Source organism: Pelmatolapia mariae, linkage group LG5 (assembly GCF_036321145.2).
Source record: "Pelmatolapia mariae isolate MD_Pm_ZW linkage group LG5, Pm_UMD_F_2, whole genome shotgun sequence".
NCBI lineage: Eukaryota > Metazoa > Chordata > Actinopteri > Cichliformes > Cichlidae > Pelmatolapia > Pelmatolapia mariae.
This window is the reverse complement of record NC_086231.1, coordinates 30,144,481-30,159,447: the sequence shown is the minus strand read 5'-3', so window position 1 is coordinate 30,159,447 and position 14,967 is coordinate 30,144,481. Positions and strand designations below refer to the sequence as shown.

Here is a 14,967-nt window from a genome sequence, read left to right as displayed (position 1 = left end):
AGTTTTAGCTGAGAAAGTTCCTACAGCACTTGGTTCTTCCTTGATTATCTTCATCAGTACAGGACAAGCTGGAGCATCTTTTTTTGAAAGAGTGAATTCCCAGAATTCATAGCAAAGCTTTTGACCGCTCATGAAGAACAATCAACAAAACCGACAAAGTGATAACTGCTTGTTAAAGGCACAGCTGAACTCTGAACATCACACTGTTGCAGTCAAATCTGCTTCTTGTCAAATTTACACGAACTCTCTCTAGAATCTGATTTATATTAACTGATCAAAGTATGTTTAAGACTTGCTTAGCTTTATAGGCTATATGTTCTCTTTAGGTTATGTGTTCCACTGACTCAACCATAAAATCAATAATTAGCAGACAGTAACCACATAAATTGATTTTACTGCATATAAAGTTTTAGTCAATCAATTCTACTCAGTTGATGATTTAGACACATTTAACAAATTGTAAAATAATACAAAATATTATAACATTATCGCCAAACATTACATCCACAAAGACAAATGACCAGAAATGAGGAAAACCTGTGTCAGTTCTTCAAATATGTTTTAATTCAAAGACTAAATAATATTTTTTCAAAGAATAACCCACTGTTCCCAAATATTTCAACATATGCACAATTACTTGAGGAAAACATAATTTAAAAAAAAAATCACATCAAGAATGCATAAAGTTTCACATTGTCAAAACTTACAAGAGGTGTGTAATGAGGGGGGAACTGAATTATTATACACTTATAAAACAAAAACAAAACACATTATACAGCTGAAAATACAATTAAAGGCCAAGTGTTATACTACTCGAGAACAGAGACGGAAGGACACTCGTTAAGTGCGTATTATTATTTCAGATTTATAAAGAGTCATCATCTGTATGACGATTGTTGCTACATCATCAGTTTAACAAGAGCATGTTGTTCCAAAAACAACAAAAACCTCGGAAAACCAAAACTAAACCTTTAAGGAAAGTGTACTCTGCTCTCAGCTAACATGCTGCCAGTCACAACAACTGTAATCCCGTTGCTGGGTTTTAGTTTAAGATTTGTGAGGAATGTTTAACTACATTCATCTTCATCTGTTTTTTGTGTTTTGAGATCTTAAAAGGTGTTACAATGTTTTTAGTGTCAAGTCTAAGTACGGGGTCAGTGAATAAAGTTTTCAGTAGATATATTGTGAAATATTCTCACTAGACATGACATTGGGCTAAAATTGAGAGAAATTACAAGTACACAAAGGTACCTTTTTTTTTTTAAAGTGTTACTTATACATACTTTGCATAACCATCCACACTGTCTCTTTATTTGGGGAACATTCAATTAAATATTTGACCAGTAATGTCACTGTATGTTCTGGAAAATCACTATCTCAGATGTCTTGGGTCTTTTTAAAACAGTGGCTTGCTCCTACTTATAGCTTGTGGGTCGTGTCTGAACTTTTGCTTCTGCTCTAATGACTTTAGACTGTCATAGTAATGGGGTGAATACAAATTTAGCGTAATATGTCCATACTAGGTCAGTTTGTGATGATATATTTCCCACTTTTCAGATATTTCTGATGCAATATAAACACAAAAACTCACCCTATGAAAGCAAAAAAGGAGGGTAGGTTAGGTTTACAAGAAAAAAGCTGACCTACCCAACAGCTTTTTAAAAAAAAAAGTTATGAGATTAAAGTTATTTATTTATGAGAACAAACTTCAGAAGGTAATTGTACTTTTTTCCTGTCATGGGACCACTTCAATGCATTTTTAAAGGACGCATGAGACTTATCACACCACGCACGCTGCTGCTAGGAGCACATTTTGCCTTCAGCGGAAGAGCTAATCAAACGATCGTCTACTTTGCAATCAGATTAAGACATTTAAAAAATGCTTGTAATTTCAGCCCAGAATCAACATGTCATCATTACAATCCAGTATGAATGGTTATGAATTTGAAATAATCACATAATTCAATTTAAATAACTATTTCTAATAAAAAGGTACCTTTGGCAGCTGCCTTATTTCCCAAGTGGTCACCACATCAGATGGATCCACACATCTGATTTGCCACCGGATACCCTTTCTAATTCACATTTGTCCGGCCTTAGTATCGTCACTGGGAGCAAATGCAAAAATGGAACACATCAAGCAAGTGCTAATAAATGGAGTGCTAGTGAATATATTATTAAATTAAAAAAGGAAGCAGTTGAGGTGCACACTTGTTTTTACCAAAACAAATCTTCTATTAACTTTGTTGTATGTAGTATGAATGAACCTGGTAGCATGACAACAGTGTTAATGCTGGGAATCAAACATGTGGGCTAATTCCTAGTAGTACAGTTGTCTGAGGGCTACTAAAATGTGGAATAATGGTAAGGAGGGTGAGGGATATTCCTCAAGTAAGAGTGTGAATCAACCAACAGCACCAGCACACTAACCAAACAGAGGGCTGACTTCAGCCTTATCCAACACACTGCCAAAGCCAAGACACGTAACAGTCAAGTAGAAAAGCCCTACACCTACATAATAAAACATCTGAGAAGAAACACGCCTGGATTATAACGTCACAACTCCTGAAATGCCTTTGGTGATTCTTAAAATAAACCATTTACAGTCCAGAGGTAAGTCTGTAAAGTTTTGATATACATCATCACCAAAAATTACAATAAAATGGGACAAAGTGTCACCAGAAAACCAGTGGTCTCCACTCTGCTCACATTTTTTTTCCCATTTCTGTCTGTGATGATGTTAAAGTTAGTGAAGTGCTCTGCAGTTATTACAAATGCCCACATTCTTCTTCACCAAGAAATCGCATGTTGATGACCGTTCCAGTATGATGGGGTCTTTATAATGTAATGGTTCGTTAGGAGGCATCCCCTGGCACACAGAGTACTTCTCCAGACCCAAAAGCAGATTGACCACCTCAGTCACCGAGGTTAGACGTGCTGGGTAGCAGTCGTACAGCGGGTGGGTGGGGAGCAGCGGTTGCTTTTGGACGGTGACCTGATAGAAGAAGCCCGGGTCGATCAGCACCATGGTGTCGGTCATGCTGGACTGCTTAGAACACTGGATGAGCTGCAGCTGCGGGCCCTCCACCATTATAGCATACCACAATATGGGCAGTACAGAGGAGCGTAAAGAGTCTAGTAGTTTCATGAGGTGGTTTTCTGCATCTGTACCAGTCCCAACCGGGTTATCAGCCAAGCTGAAGATCTGTGTAATCTGCAGACAACAAAGGAATAACAATACATACACATATGATTGTTTTGGGGGGGTATGGGCAGCCTCAGCAGGACACTTACCATGGGCAACTCATCTTCGTCTTCTTCAACAACTTGCTTTGTAGCTTCTCTGGCACTTTGTGCTCTCTCTGCATCCCATCTGTTTTGCTGCTCCTGTATTGACAAAGTTGGTCTCATGAGAGTGACGCCTTAGTCTTTAACTTAATGCAAAATTATAAATATTAAACTACACCCAGCCCACACCTGCACATCAAATTGTGTCAGAGTCCAACAACGCAGTTTACTATTAATAAACTGAAACCGTTTGAGGGCAGAAATGAATCCTTTGTGGAAGTCTGCAGCTACAGGAAACCTCTGATGCTGCTAATGGAGATTATGTGAGGTATCGGGTAGCAGCCTCTGGGGAGCCCACAAAGAAACTCCACACATTGTAGTTCCTCAAGTTGCTATTTGAGGCTGGCTCATAAAACAAGTCAGATCCCACAGAATCTCATGTTAAAACACCCAAATCTTAAAGTCTGGTTAAACAATTAAATAAATAAAACAACACCACCCCACTGTATGTGGGTGAATTTTACATAATTTAACATTATTAAACTCCTACTTTGTACTACTTAGCAGCTAGCTGTGTCTGTTGCATACATCTATACAGTTCATACACCATGCCAACACATCTTGCGAGGGCTAACTACAATTCAACTTTTTGTCCAAATATGCTCACTTATGGCTAAAAGAAATTTAAAAAAAATAAGAACAAATTTGTGAAGCTAAATTTAAGAATTCAATTTGCTAAAAACTATTTGATGCCATCTTTTATTTACAGTCTATTGTTTTAAAGGGGTTTTTTTTTAGCCTGTGTATTGAATTATTAAACACTGTGGTATGTAAAGATGTGCACAACTATGCCGTTACTTTAGCAAAACTGTGTTTGTCTATAATTATGACGTGGAAGAAGATCAGACCAGCTATGACAAATGCAGAAAGTCTTTTTCTAGCAACTGTATCTGTATACACCCACACCACCTCTGGAAAACATCCAATAGCTTCAACGAAAACCATGAACAAAATGATACATCCATGAAAAGGGCCACATTTTTAACAATTGGTGAAGTGTCAAAAAAGAAAATCTACACTCTTCCCTACACATAGTTTAGATAAGGAGGGCCAAACAAACTTTGACTGTTATCATATTTGAAATAGATCGTGGAAAATCAGATATGTTCGTCCATAAACTGACTGGCAAAACAAGTGACCACAAGGACAAACTGAAGGACAGCCAAGAAGAGGGTGGTGACAAGTAGAGAGCACAAACAGCTTGGCAGCAAAATGCAGCCATTACATTACAACAGATCACATTAACTTTTGTGGGTGGCCTCATGCCAAATGTTTTAGACAAACCGAATCATTGCAACATCTCTGGTTTATCCATCCAGTTTGAAGGCATTGTTACATTTTGTAACCCCTCTGTCTTTCATGCTTCTATTCTGTAAAACTGCAATAAAGGCAAACTGCTCAAAAGCTTCATTTAAATGATGCTGTCAAATATTGAAACAACAGCAAAGGACCACGAGAACTGTAACAAGAAGCAACAACCCTGACATTATACACTTTACTTGTTCAGACTTCATTACCAAACAAAGGTTAAAAAGAAAAAGACCACAGATTTAAGAAAACGGGGTTCCAGTAAGTGTTTATGATACGAAAGTGTAAATAGGATTCTGATGGCTTGTGATGAGTCAGGAGTCGTGCCATCGTTCGGCATTGGTCAGCAATAGCTTTTTACACAATCAGCCAGAAAAGCGCAACAGTTTACAACAGAGCTGTGAGACATTTGAAGCAAACCGCTTTGTGAGGATCAGAAAGAGCAACGCTTTTGTTTAAGTTAAACTTACCTGGTGGGGGTTGCTGTGGTTGCTGATGTGAGGGACGCCGTCTGACAGTCCATTCCGCACTCCAAACTCGGAATTATTCAACTGCTGAAAGACAGCGTTACGTTGAAATCGTGTTTCTGTTTGAGATGAGGGGCATTTGTCAAAATATGTGTAGACTGAGATCTGATTTCAAACCTGCATAGATGATTGGTGGTTTCTCACATTCGTGTCAAAAAAGTTTTTGCTAGACCTCACAGGTGACGAGCTCCAACTAATCTACAACGGCAGAGCAAAGCCAGGTCAGGTTCACAATTAATGGGGTGATCGAGTCGTAGCTGCCAAATGACCTCAAAAATAATCATTATGAGCAAAGAGGAAACCAAATAAATGACCAGAGGCGTTGGGCACTCACTGGTTGTAAATTACTGTCATCATCTTCATTGTCGCTTAAATCATAGCCCATTTGAGACCCTTTGGTTTTCTTTAAACCTAACTTGCGACTGTATGTGTAGTGAGGTCTAGGCCGGCCTGGCGGTAGCGGGCCATCTGGTCCGTAGTCACCTTGTCCCATCTGGAAAGGCAGCAAATGCCTCTGCCAGATAGAAGCAGAGGAATTCACTTAAATAAATACTGGAAGAATCAGTGTCATTGAAAAACTATTTTACAAATTGCATCTGTCAGAGTCTTACCATTGCCTGCCTCTGACACTGCCGTAAACGACATTTCTGCCTTTTCTTGTTGCTGCCCCCAAACTTGGGCTTGTCTATACAGAAATCACACGTGCCACAGTCTTTCCTGCAGAGACAGGCCTTGCATTCTCCACAGGAACGTCGCTTCCGCTTTTTGTGCCACTGAAAACAAGAAAATTCACACAATTGGGTCAAAATAACAAGACAACAGTGAAGAAATCACTAATAGAGACACAATTTTATCAAAGATATGCGACAAGTAAGGGCTACTATGGGCAAAAGGTGTCTTAGGAATTACACAACTTCTATTTCCATGATAAATCTCCAAAATGTAAAAATGTGTAAAACTCAATGTTTACTGTCTCCCTTTTAAATGTCAAGAATCATTCTGGTTAATTAACTGGTTGAATAAAGAGAAAGTTTAAGACAATAAAAGACAGCATGTAGAAAACCCCGGTGGAAGCGCATGTGCAGTCGACTCCGACAGTCTTTAACCAACTAGTGCTGAGGTGTCTACAGGGTACAGGGGAGGTTGTCTATATGGGAGAAAAGTTATTGTTTGCAATCAGCCTGAATGAAACAGCAGTCCCACTGATGTGGAACAATGTGGAGGCTGTAACTTTCCTATAATTAATAAACAGCACAAACAGAAATGTCATTGTGTTTTCCCATATTGGCTTTCCATTCTTTGAGGTTCGGCTAGTGCTTCTTCTTCTGCAGTAGTTTAATGACACCAGTCTGCAGAATTGGTGCCCCCAACTGTTGATCACAATCCACCTAAAGCCTAATATTTTTATAGCAGTTGTGAATAATGTTTGCATTTATTTACACATTCTGGAAATATTGCTAAAAGTTGTACTAAACGTGGATGGAAACTTGGCCAATGAGTATATATTCCTAAAATGTATTCACCTCTCTCCCACCCATCACAGCCTGAGAGGAGTCCTCACATCAGCTGGGAGTTGTTGCGTGTATTGTTAAGAAGTGTCCCTTTTTTAACATGAAAAGTTGTTACGTTGCAGTTCACATAAAACCAGCATGAACAGAACTGTAACACTAATTAACTTTCACTCAACTCAACTTGAACTTGAAGTCGCTGTTGTGAAATGCTGCAAAACTTCAACGATTGCTGGCCACTTCATTAGGTACAACTTTTTAGTACTGTGTTGTGCCCCCTTGTCCCTTGAGGACTGCCTTCATTCTTTGTGGCACAGATTCAACAAACATTCCTCAGAGATTTTGGTCCACATTGACATGATCTAGTCACACAGTTGCTGCAGATTTATTGACTGCACCTTCCTGATGTACATGTCTCATCTCACCACATCTCACAGGAGCCCTATCTGGACATCATTTGGGTAAAGTGAACTCAAGAAACCAGTTTCAGATGATATGAGCTTTGTGACATTGTGCATTATCCAGTCAGCAACAACACTTACAATGATTTTTTAATGGTGTTCAGTTGGTACTAAGGGGCCTAGAGTGTGCTCTGAAAATATTCCCCATAACACTGTAACACCACCACCAACCTGAACCGTTGATACAAGGCAGGATGGATCCATGCTTTCATGCTGTTTAAGGCAAATTCTGACCCTACTGTCTGAATGTTGTAGCAGAAATCATGACTCACTGGGGAGCCTCAGTTCCATGTTCATGTTCTGAGAGGAGGCATGCAGTGCAGTCTTATGTTGCTGTAGGCCATCAGCTTTAAGTATTGATGTGCTGTGGGATCCTTTTCTGAATATCTTGGTTGTCACAAGTGGTCATCTGAGTTACTGTTCCCTCTGTGCAGACTAGGGCTGCCACAAACGATTATTTTGATAGTCGACTAGTCACTGATTATTTTTGCGATTAGTCGACTAATCAGATCATGCATCCATTGGACGTAAAACGTACAGCTTATTGCACCAGCATGCATCTGCTCTTATATAACTATCATTAGCTTACAGCTTTAAGTGTTTAAGGTATGTGCTAACTAAAAATAAAGATAATATGATAGTTTATTAAACTTTTAATGAAATTTGCAGATTGTCTTGGTGGAGTTTAATAAACTTAGCCGTCTGCTCCCTGCTATCTAAAATATAACAGGACACTGGAGTAAATTCTCAGCCATCTCACACTTGTGTTTAATCAAACCGATTTACTCAGGAACAAACAAAACACTGAAAAAAGCCAAACAATAACATTTTTAAGTTATCTAAGTGACTTATATATCATGTTAAACCTGAGTAGCGAAAGACCACGGACGGTTTGAAAACGATGTGCCGGGAGTTGAACCTTGACCTCCCGGCCAGCTCGTCTCCAAAAACGTCGGAGCACTTTTGCAAATATGCGATGTCTTGATAAATTGAGCAGATATTTTAAGTTTACACAGCTACATTCTCGTCTGAAAATATCTGAAAACTTTTTTTTGTGACCCAGAAAGAGTAATAAGAGTAACATTAAAACTAAGTAGCTGCCGCCATTGTTGGAAACTGGAATTGGTTGAGCCACGCTATGAATTCTGGGATAGGTTGTGTCACAAAGGATATACCCGACCCATCCTTCAAATCTGGGGAAATTAAGGACGCATTTGTCGGTCACATATGGAGAAGTCTTCAAGTTTGGACAGTCTTTGTTGCGTCGCTGTAACGTAATCGGCCTACAAATGCGGCCCCTGAATTTTTGACACAGCTACAATACCGGACACAGCTTCTTCTTCTTCGGCGTTTAACGGCAGCTGGCATCCTTGTAGATGCATTGCTGCCATCTTCTGTTTCAGTCCGTTACTACACTCTTAAATCGTACTACTAATTCCTGCGTCTTTCAGGATCTTAAAAAGCTTCAAACAACGCGTCGACTATTAATAGTCGTGACTAGTCGACGAATCGTGGCAGCTCTAGTGCAGACTGCTTACTTGCCTTCAGCTCAAGGCATCCCGGCCATTCTTCTCTAACCTCTGGCATCAACAGAGAAGTTTCACCCACAGAACTGTCGCTTACTGGATAGTTCCTCTTTTTTTGGAACATTCTCTGTAAATACTAGAGATGTGTGTTGTGTGGGAAAATCCCAGCAGATCAGCAGTTTTTGAAATACTCGGTTGAGCCCGTCTGGCTCCAACAACCACGCCATGCTCAAAATCATTAAAGTCACCTTTCGTCTCCATTCTCATGCTTAGTTTGAAATTCAGTAGGTCATCTTCACTATGTATACATGCCTAAATGAAATGTGTCACTACCGTGTGTCTGTGTGTGGTAAAGGTATATGCCTTTATGCAAACGTTAAAAAAGAAAAAGACCTAAAACACTCACATCATCATCGTCATCAGTTGACAACTCATCCTCATCATCAACATCCACATTGACTGAGAAGTTCTCCGTGTCACTGCTTTTGAGACTGGGGTGCTGTGTGAAGACGACATCAGCACGAGTAAGGAAAATGATTGTTCAGCACGATGCTATAAATAACACATTTGGTAAGATCAGAAAAGCGTTACCTGTGAATCTGTAACTTCACCCTGTAAAATCAAATGAACATTTTAGAAAATACAGGAAACGAAGCCAATCAACGTGTTAACAATTCAGACTATACAGACTTTATACCTGGAAACTCATGCTGTCGTCAAATGTCTCTGAAACGTCACTGTAAGGCCTCTGCTGCATGAAGCCTCCACTTCCAGGGCCCTGGAAGAACATACCAAATGCACAAGAAAGCAATATTGATGCTAAAGTAATTTAAAAGTATATAAATAAATAAAAATCAGTGTGTAGCTGTTTACCTTGCGAATAGGACATATACATTTGCGTTTTCGGCATATGCGTCTCCGGGATTCTGGGCTCTGCAGCCCATGTTTGCAATTGGCACACTGCCCACAATTGACGGTGTTATGACATCCCACGCACTGACCACAAGGAATCCACTACATGTGGCATGGACACAAGGAGAAAGACAGTTTGCTTTTTTAATGACATTCATGAGAAATGTGGATTTTATGACACATGGCAACAATTTTTTATCAGAATTTTAAAGGAAAATGAAATGAATTTAAGAGCATTTCAATATTTGAGCATTAGTCCAGCAGTTACAATGTGTTCCTGCACGCAGCACATTACCTTTCTGAAGCGAATCATTGGGTGTTCTTTTGTCTTTGACGCTGCTGGAAGTGGGGAAAAAATTGTAGGTAATGTTACAAGGAGAATCCATATTTTACCACATCTTCAGCCCACTGTTTCCCTTTGATATCAGATATATATGTGATGCCGTTTTGCCTCTCACTTATAATTCTACACACTTATGCACCAACGTACCCCAACAGGAGGGACAGCAGGGCCTCTTTCTTTGTTTGTCGTACCACGTGCCTGTGAAGGAAATGCCACATCTGGCACAGATCCTGCAGACACACATGATGACCCCCCCCAACCTCAAGTTATCACGAGAAGCTGACACTTTTAAGGTGTTATGTTGCACGTAGTAACAGACTCACAGTATGCTGTCCTCTGACCCGATCTCTCCATTTATGGAAGGGAGCGGACGCGGCTGAGATGACGACGGACCAGGGAGTTTAATTTTATCCTCTGCAGGTGGATCCTCACTGTGAGACCCTTGATTCGGCGATCCCACTGTACTGTTCAAGGGGGCATTTGACTGATTGGAGCTGGCGTTTTTAGACCCAAGGCTTGGGGTTAGTCTGTGGTGGGAGTCAGGAGTGTCTGCCCCCTCTCCCCTCTCCATCCAGCTGGACTCTGAGGACGATCGCTCACGGACCTTTCTCTAAAGGATAATAGAGTGAGGATAGCTGACTCTAAGTCATGCAGTGCAAATCTTCAGTGCTTTCATGCTTAAAATATAAAGAAAAACACCAAGCGACACCTTTCTGTTTCGAATTCTTGGGAGCGGTGTTTCGCCATCGTAGAATTTGCCCGTCTTGTACTCAAAGTTAGACAAGTCCTGTCCTTCCAGCACTGAAATCAGCTCTACTCTGCTTCTCACTCGATCACCACGAGGACTGCAAAGGAGAAAAATAATTACAACCACAAAAAAACCCGAAATGTTCTTTTGATATTCAGTGCACGCTTCAGGAGGAGTATAAAAGGTAGCACCATTAATATGTCAACAACTGTACATGTGGATTCTTTATTCCTACAAGGCCGTATTTACCTTAAGTAATATACATCCTTTTGGCCAATACTAGATCCTGAGCGCCGAACGACCTCTTTGCGCTTCCAGCCCTCCCCCAGTGCAGGGCATTCAGCCCATCCCTCATCAGGGTGCGATCGTTTACGGCGGGGTGCATGAAGCCTGAATTTAAAAGAAGACACACACTCAAACATTTTAGAAATGTTTAGATCACATTGAGACAAAAGAGACTGCACATACATCACCCTGAGAAACATGATGAGTAATAATAATAATATAATAAATAAAAGTTCTTTTCACAGATAGAGGCAAAGTTGCATTGAAGTTTGAAATGAGCTCAAATTAATAAGACATTTAAAGCTCTGTTTTCATCAGTAGCTCCTCTGAATATCTGAAAATACACTTCATGCTGAAAATGGTCAGAAAGCTTGTGCAGCATCTTTGCACGCATGCATCCCCACTGCCAGCCCTGCAGTAACAATGGTAAAAATGTGGATCCTGTGCTTGCTCACCAGCATAGCATCTAAATTTAGTCCAAAAATACTTAAGATAATGCTGCTCATTATCAGATTACAGCAAAAGACCTAAACCCTTTCCCAAATTGCTGGCTTCATCTATCGGTTACACAGTGACACAGATATGTCGATCCTCTGAACTTCACAGTAGGAAAGTAATCAATCAAGTAAAATAAAATGCAAGTTAGAGTTTTCTATAACATGGCAGGTATATTTTGGTAGTTATTTTAACTATTAGAGTTTGCATCCTATTTGAGGGCACAGGAATCCGTGCACATACACTCTAGTAATACCAAAAGAGCTTGTAACATACACAGTACTGTGCAAAAGTCATAAGCCATCTCTAATTTCTTTATACTTTGCTTTCATAAAACCAGACGTCCTTGGGATTTCTTTATAAAGTGGTCCTGAGGGATACTTCTTCAGGCTTTTTAAAGGTTACTATTAACTCAAGAGATGAGCTAGTGTTGCCTACACATAACAGAGAAATTACAAAAAAAAAACTGTTTCAAATTGTACCTTTTGGTACTTTGTTACTAGTGGTTTGAGGAAACTGGACAAGCAGAAGACAAATGATGTCTCAGCATAAAAAAATCATAAAGAGAATCTGAAAATCATGTTCTTAAGAAACAGGAAAAATTTCAGCAAAGACCTGAAACAGAACCTGAGTGACACTGAAGTCTCGTCAGACACACATAGGTGGGCTGTCAAGACGCCATTCTTAAGGAAGGGAACGGTGGAGGCCAATTTACACAAGAAGTGGACCTTGAGTCTTATTGAGTGATGAATCCAAATTTGTCAAACCAAACTGTAACTTTCAAGCTTGTTAGAATTTTACAAACTCTGTTTTAAAACACTTTATTTATGTTCACACATTTCATTAAATTCACTGCACCTAATTCCTATTTTTTTTTTTTTTTTTTGTAAAATATTAAAAAATGAGCGTCGCTCAAGAATTCTCCACAGTACTGTACATCTGTTAGGCAGTAATGTGACAGTCTGATCACCTGGACCTTTCTGTCTTGCAGGGGCTTATGTGATCTATAGCATGTTAGAGAAAAAGCAACTTTATGAGTAAATATTACAACAGCATCACATGACCACAAAGGATAGTAAGAACAACATTAGTCAACCTACTGATATATCTTTTTGAAGGTGCTCTCACTGCCACCCACACTCTCGCTCCTTTCACTTTCTCCTGCCAGACTCTCTTCCTCTGGATCATTTCTATCATTGCTTTCGGCATCTTCATCATCATCTTCAAGTGGCTCAAACCAATCAACAGGAGGCTCACCACCAGAAGACTTCGCCTCCTCTTTCTCCTCTGTTGCTTTTTCTTTCATGGGACCAGAGCTGGGGCTTCCTATTGCATTTACACCATCTGAGGATTCTGGGACTGCTTCATATGTCTCATCTATTTCACTGCTCTTCTTCTCTGACCTTTGTCCTATATCCTCTTCTGCAGTGTCTCCTTTACAGCTGTTCTTCGCTGCGTTTTGTTCTGCATCTTCTTCCACAGTCTCTGTGCCCTGGAGTGGGCTTTCAAGCGTTTCCTCATCCATTGATGCACAAGTTTAATTTAAGTTTCCTCTATAGTCCGTCTTGCATCCCATTTAAAGATGTGTATGTTCACACTGTCCCTGGATGTCCTGGCCTCTGAGGTTAAGGTGTGCGGCTGCTGGTTGAAAGCTGGTCAATTTATCATGGCAAAGCCTGTGGTGAAAAAAAAAGACAGAGGCTGATTATAAAAATGATCTAAGTACGCTTTATGACCTATACAGCACGTACAGTTAACACAGCTAAATGGCTGAGAAATTATAAAGTTGGTTTCGAAATAAAGCTATTCACAGTTAATTAGCTGGGACTATAATATAGCAATGTTAGCCAGCAAACAAAACGTTAGCACGAGCTAACATAAGCTGCTAAGTTTTGTTACTGTTTCAAGTTCTCTCATTGTTTGACATGCAGCACGGATATTTTGGTGGCATTGAGATTAGCGAGACACTAAACAGCAGTGTAACATCAACACTAGAATAGATGAAGTGAAAACAGTATAAGCGAGAGCAACGTTAGCCTCCGTTAGCTATCGCATATCTCCATGGATGATTTCTAATCCGATAAACTGAAATAAATCATGTTTATAGAAGCTGTTTGTCGCTACCGGGCTACAAAGGTTTGTGGCCACTTGGGTTTTTTAAAAAACACGCACCCACACACACCTTTAGGTAATATTCCTCAGATGTTTGGGACAGTGACTTCAACACGTAGCTCCCCCCCATTCACTTAGAGCTAACGTTGATAGCTACCCTGCACCTAGCACTACGGAAACGGTGGCATTGGACACAACCAAAGACGGCGGAACACTCAAGATGCAACTCCCCCTAGCTTGTAGGGGGAAGCACGGAACTGTTTGCTGGATGCGGTGAAGGTGTTCTGTGGGGTCTCCCCTTTGTGTGTGTGTGTGTGTGTATAAATTAGATACGGAACAAAACGCGCTCATGAGTACATAACGTTATTTCACGCGTGTGTATGTGTTCACTGCCAGCAGCAAGACAAAAGCAACTAACTGGCACCGCTCCGTCTTCTCCGAAATGAACATAGTTTTTAGGCTTATATTTGCTTTTTTATACACAACTTTAAAAAATGATCACTGTAGCACTCTCGTGTGATGCGATGAGCCAATAATCACTCTCGACGTTAGTCCGCTGTGAAACTTTAATGCATACTCCAGCACACGATAAAACACACTGGCCGTACCGGAAGAACAAAACTCCCCCCACCATACTATTCCGGTTGGACTAGTCCCCCACAGTTATGGCAGGTCTGCATAAACAAATATTGCTCGGTGATCATTAAACCAATGATCTACAATCACCTAAAATACCTTCGTATTTAAGAAACACTCGGTTCCATTTTTTAAAATTAAATTTGTAACATCTAAGTGAAAAATGTACCCCATATCAGTGCCAAATCACCGCAGAGTAGTTTAAGCTAGCTCTGCTGTACACCTAACACTTTTTTACATTTGTTCACCGTTATTAAACTGTACCTTAGTTCAACTATGACTCGTTCAAGCGCTATTGGACGGGCGGTGGTGGGGGAGGGGCGGGCTTCAATGGAGAACTGAACAAAAGACGGAAGGGAGGGAAGCCTCTTATCCCGAAAGTGTCATCTTCGTAGCCATCGTCGTTTCCATTTAACTGTGCTGCGTTTGAGACCGATCTGAAATCCGATATTAAAAACCATTAAAATATTAAATATTAGGATTGTGACGTCCTTTTGAGGCGCTACATAATCTTGGACTTTTCAGGGAATTTACAAAAGCACATCTTAAAAATAATTAGTTAATTATTGTATGACAACATTGTGTTTCTTTCTATCTTTAACTTTATTTATTGGATATTTTATTGTCTATTTTATTCATGCTTTACTATTAATTTTATTCATTTTTAACTTTTATCATTGTTCTTTTATAAATTACTTTGGTCAATCATGTTCTTTTTAAAGTGCTCTATAAATAAAGCTGGATTGGATTGAATTTCA

The 14,967-nt window shown here is 39.9% G+C and overlaps 1 protein-coding gene across 2 annotated transcripts; it reads right to left on the bottom strand.

The window, feature by feature from the left end:
• Nucleotides 1–605: 605 nt before the first annotated feature.
• Nucleotides 606–13,737, bottom strand: mbd1b (methyl-CpG binding domain protein 1b). Of its 2 annotated transcripts, none has more exons than XM_063474717.1 (17): nt 13,644–13,737; nt 12,562–13,137; nt 10,931–11,071; nt 10,643–10,778; nt 10,257–10,543; nt 10,081–10,163; nt 9,886–9,929; nt 9,552–9,692; nt 9,376–9,456; nt 9,270–9,290; nt 9,085–9,177; nt 5,795–5,956; nt 5,518–5,697; nt 5,301–5,381; nt 5,127–5,210; nt 3,295–3,387; nt 606–3,214 (listed from the first exon to the last, which is right to left on the bottom strand). In XM_063474717.1, the coding sequence occupies exons 2-17, from the start codon at nt 12,984–12,986 to the stop codon at nt 2,747–2,749; spliced, it is 2,520 nt and encodes an 839-aa protein (XP_063330787.1). In that variant the 5' UTR covers nt 12,987–13,137; nt 13,644–13,737; the 3' UTR covers nt 606–2,746. The 2 variants fall into 2 exon arrangements, with proteins under 2 accessions (XP_063330787.1, XP_063330788.1); XM_063474718.1 differs by having other exon boundaries at nt 5,127–5,207.
• Nucleotides 13,738–14,967: the final 1,230 nt, after the last annotated feature.

Excerpts from the sequence above, each read along its gene's own strand:
- mbd1b (XM_063474717.1), bottom strand. The coding sequence starts at position 12,986 with ATGGATGAGGAAACGCTTGAAAGCCCACTCCAGGGCACAGAGACTGTG. Across the intron at positions 9,178-9,269 it reads GTGAAGTTACAGATTCACAG|CACCCCAGTCTCAAAAGCAG; the intron begins GTAACGCTTTTC and ends GTCTTCACACAG. Across the intron at positions 3,215-3,294 it reads ACGAAGATGAGTTGCCCATG|ATTACACAGATCTTCAGCTT; the intron begins GTAAGTGTCCTG and ends TGTTGTCTGCAG.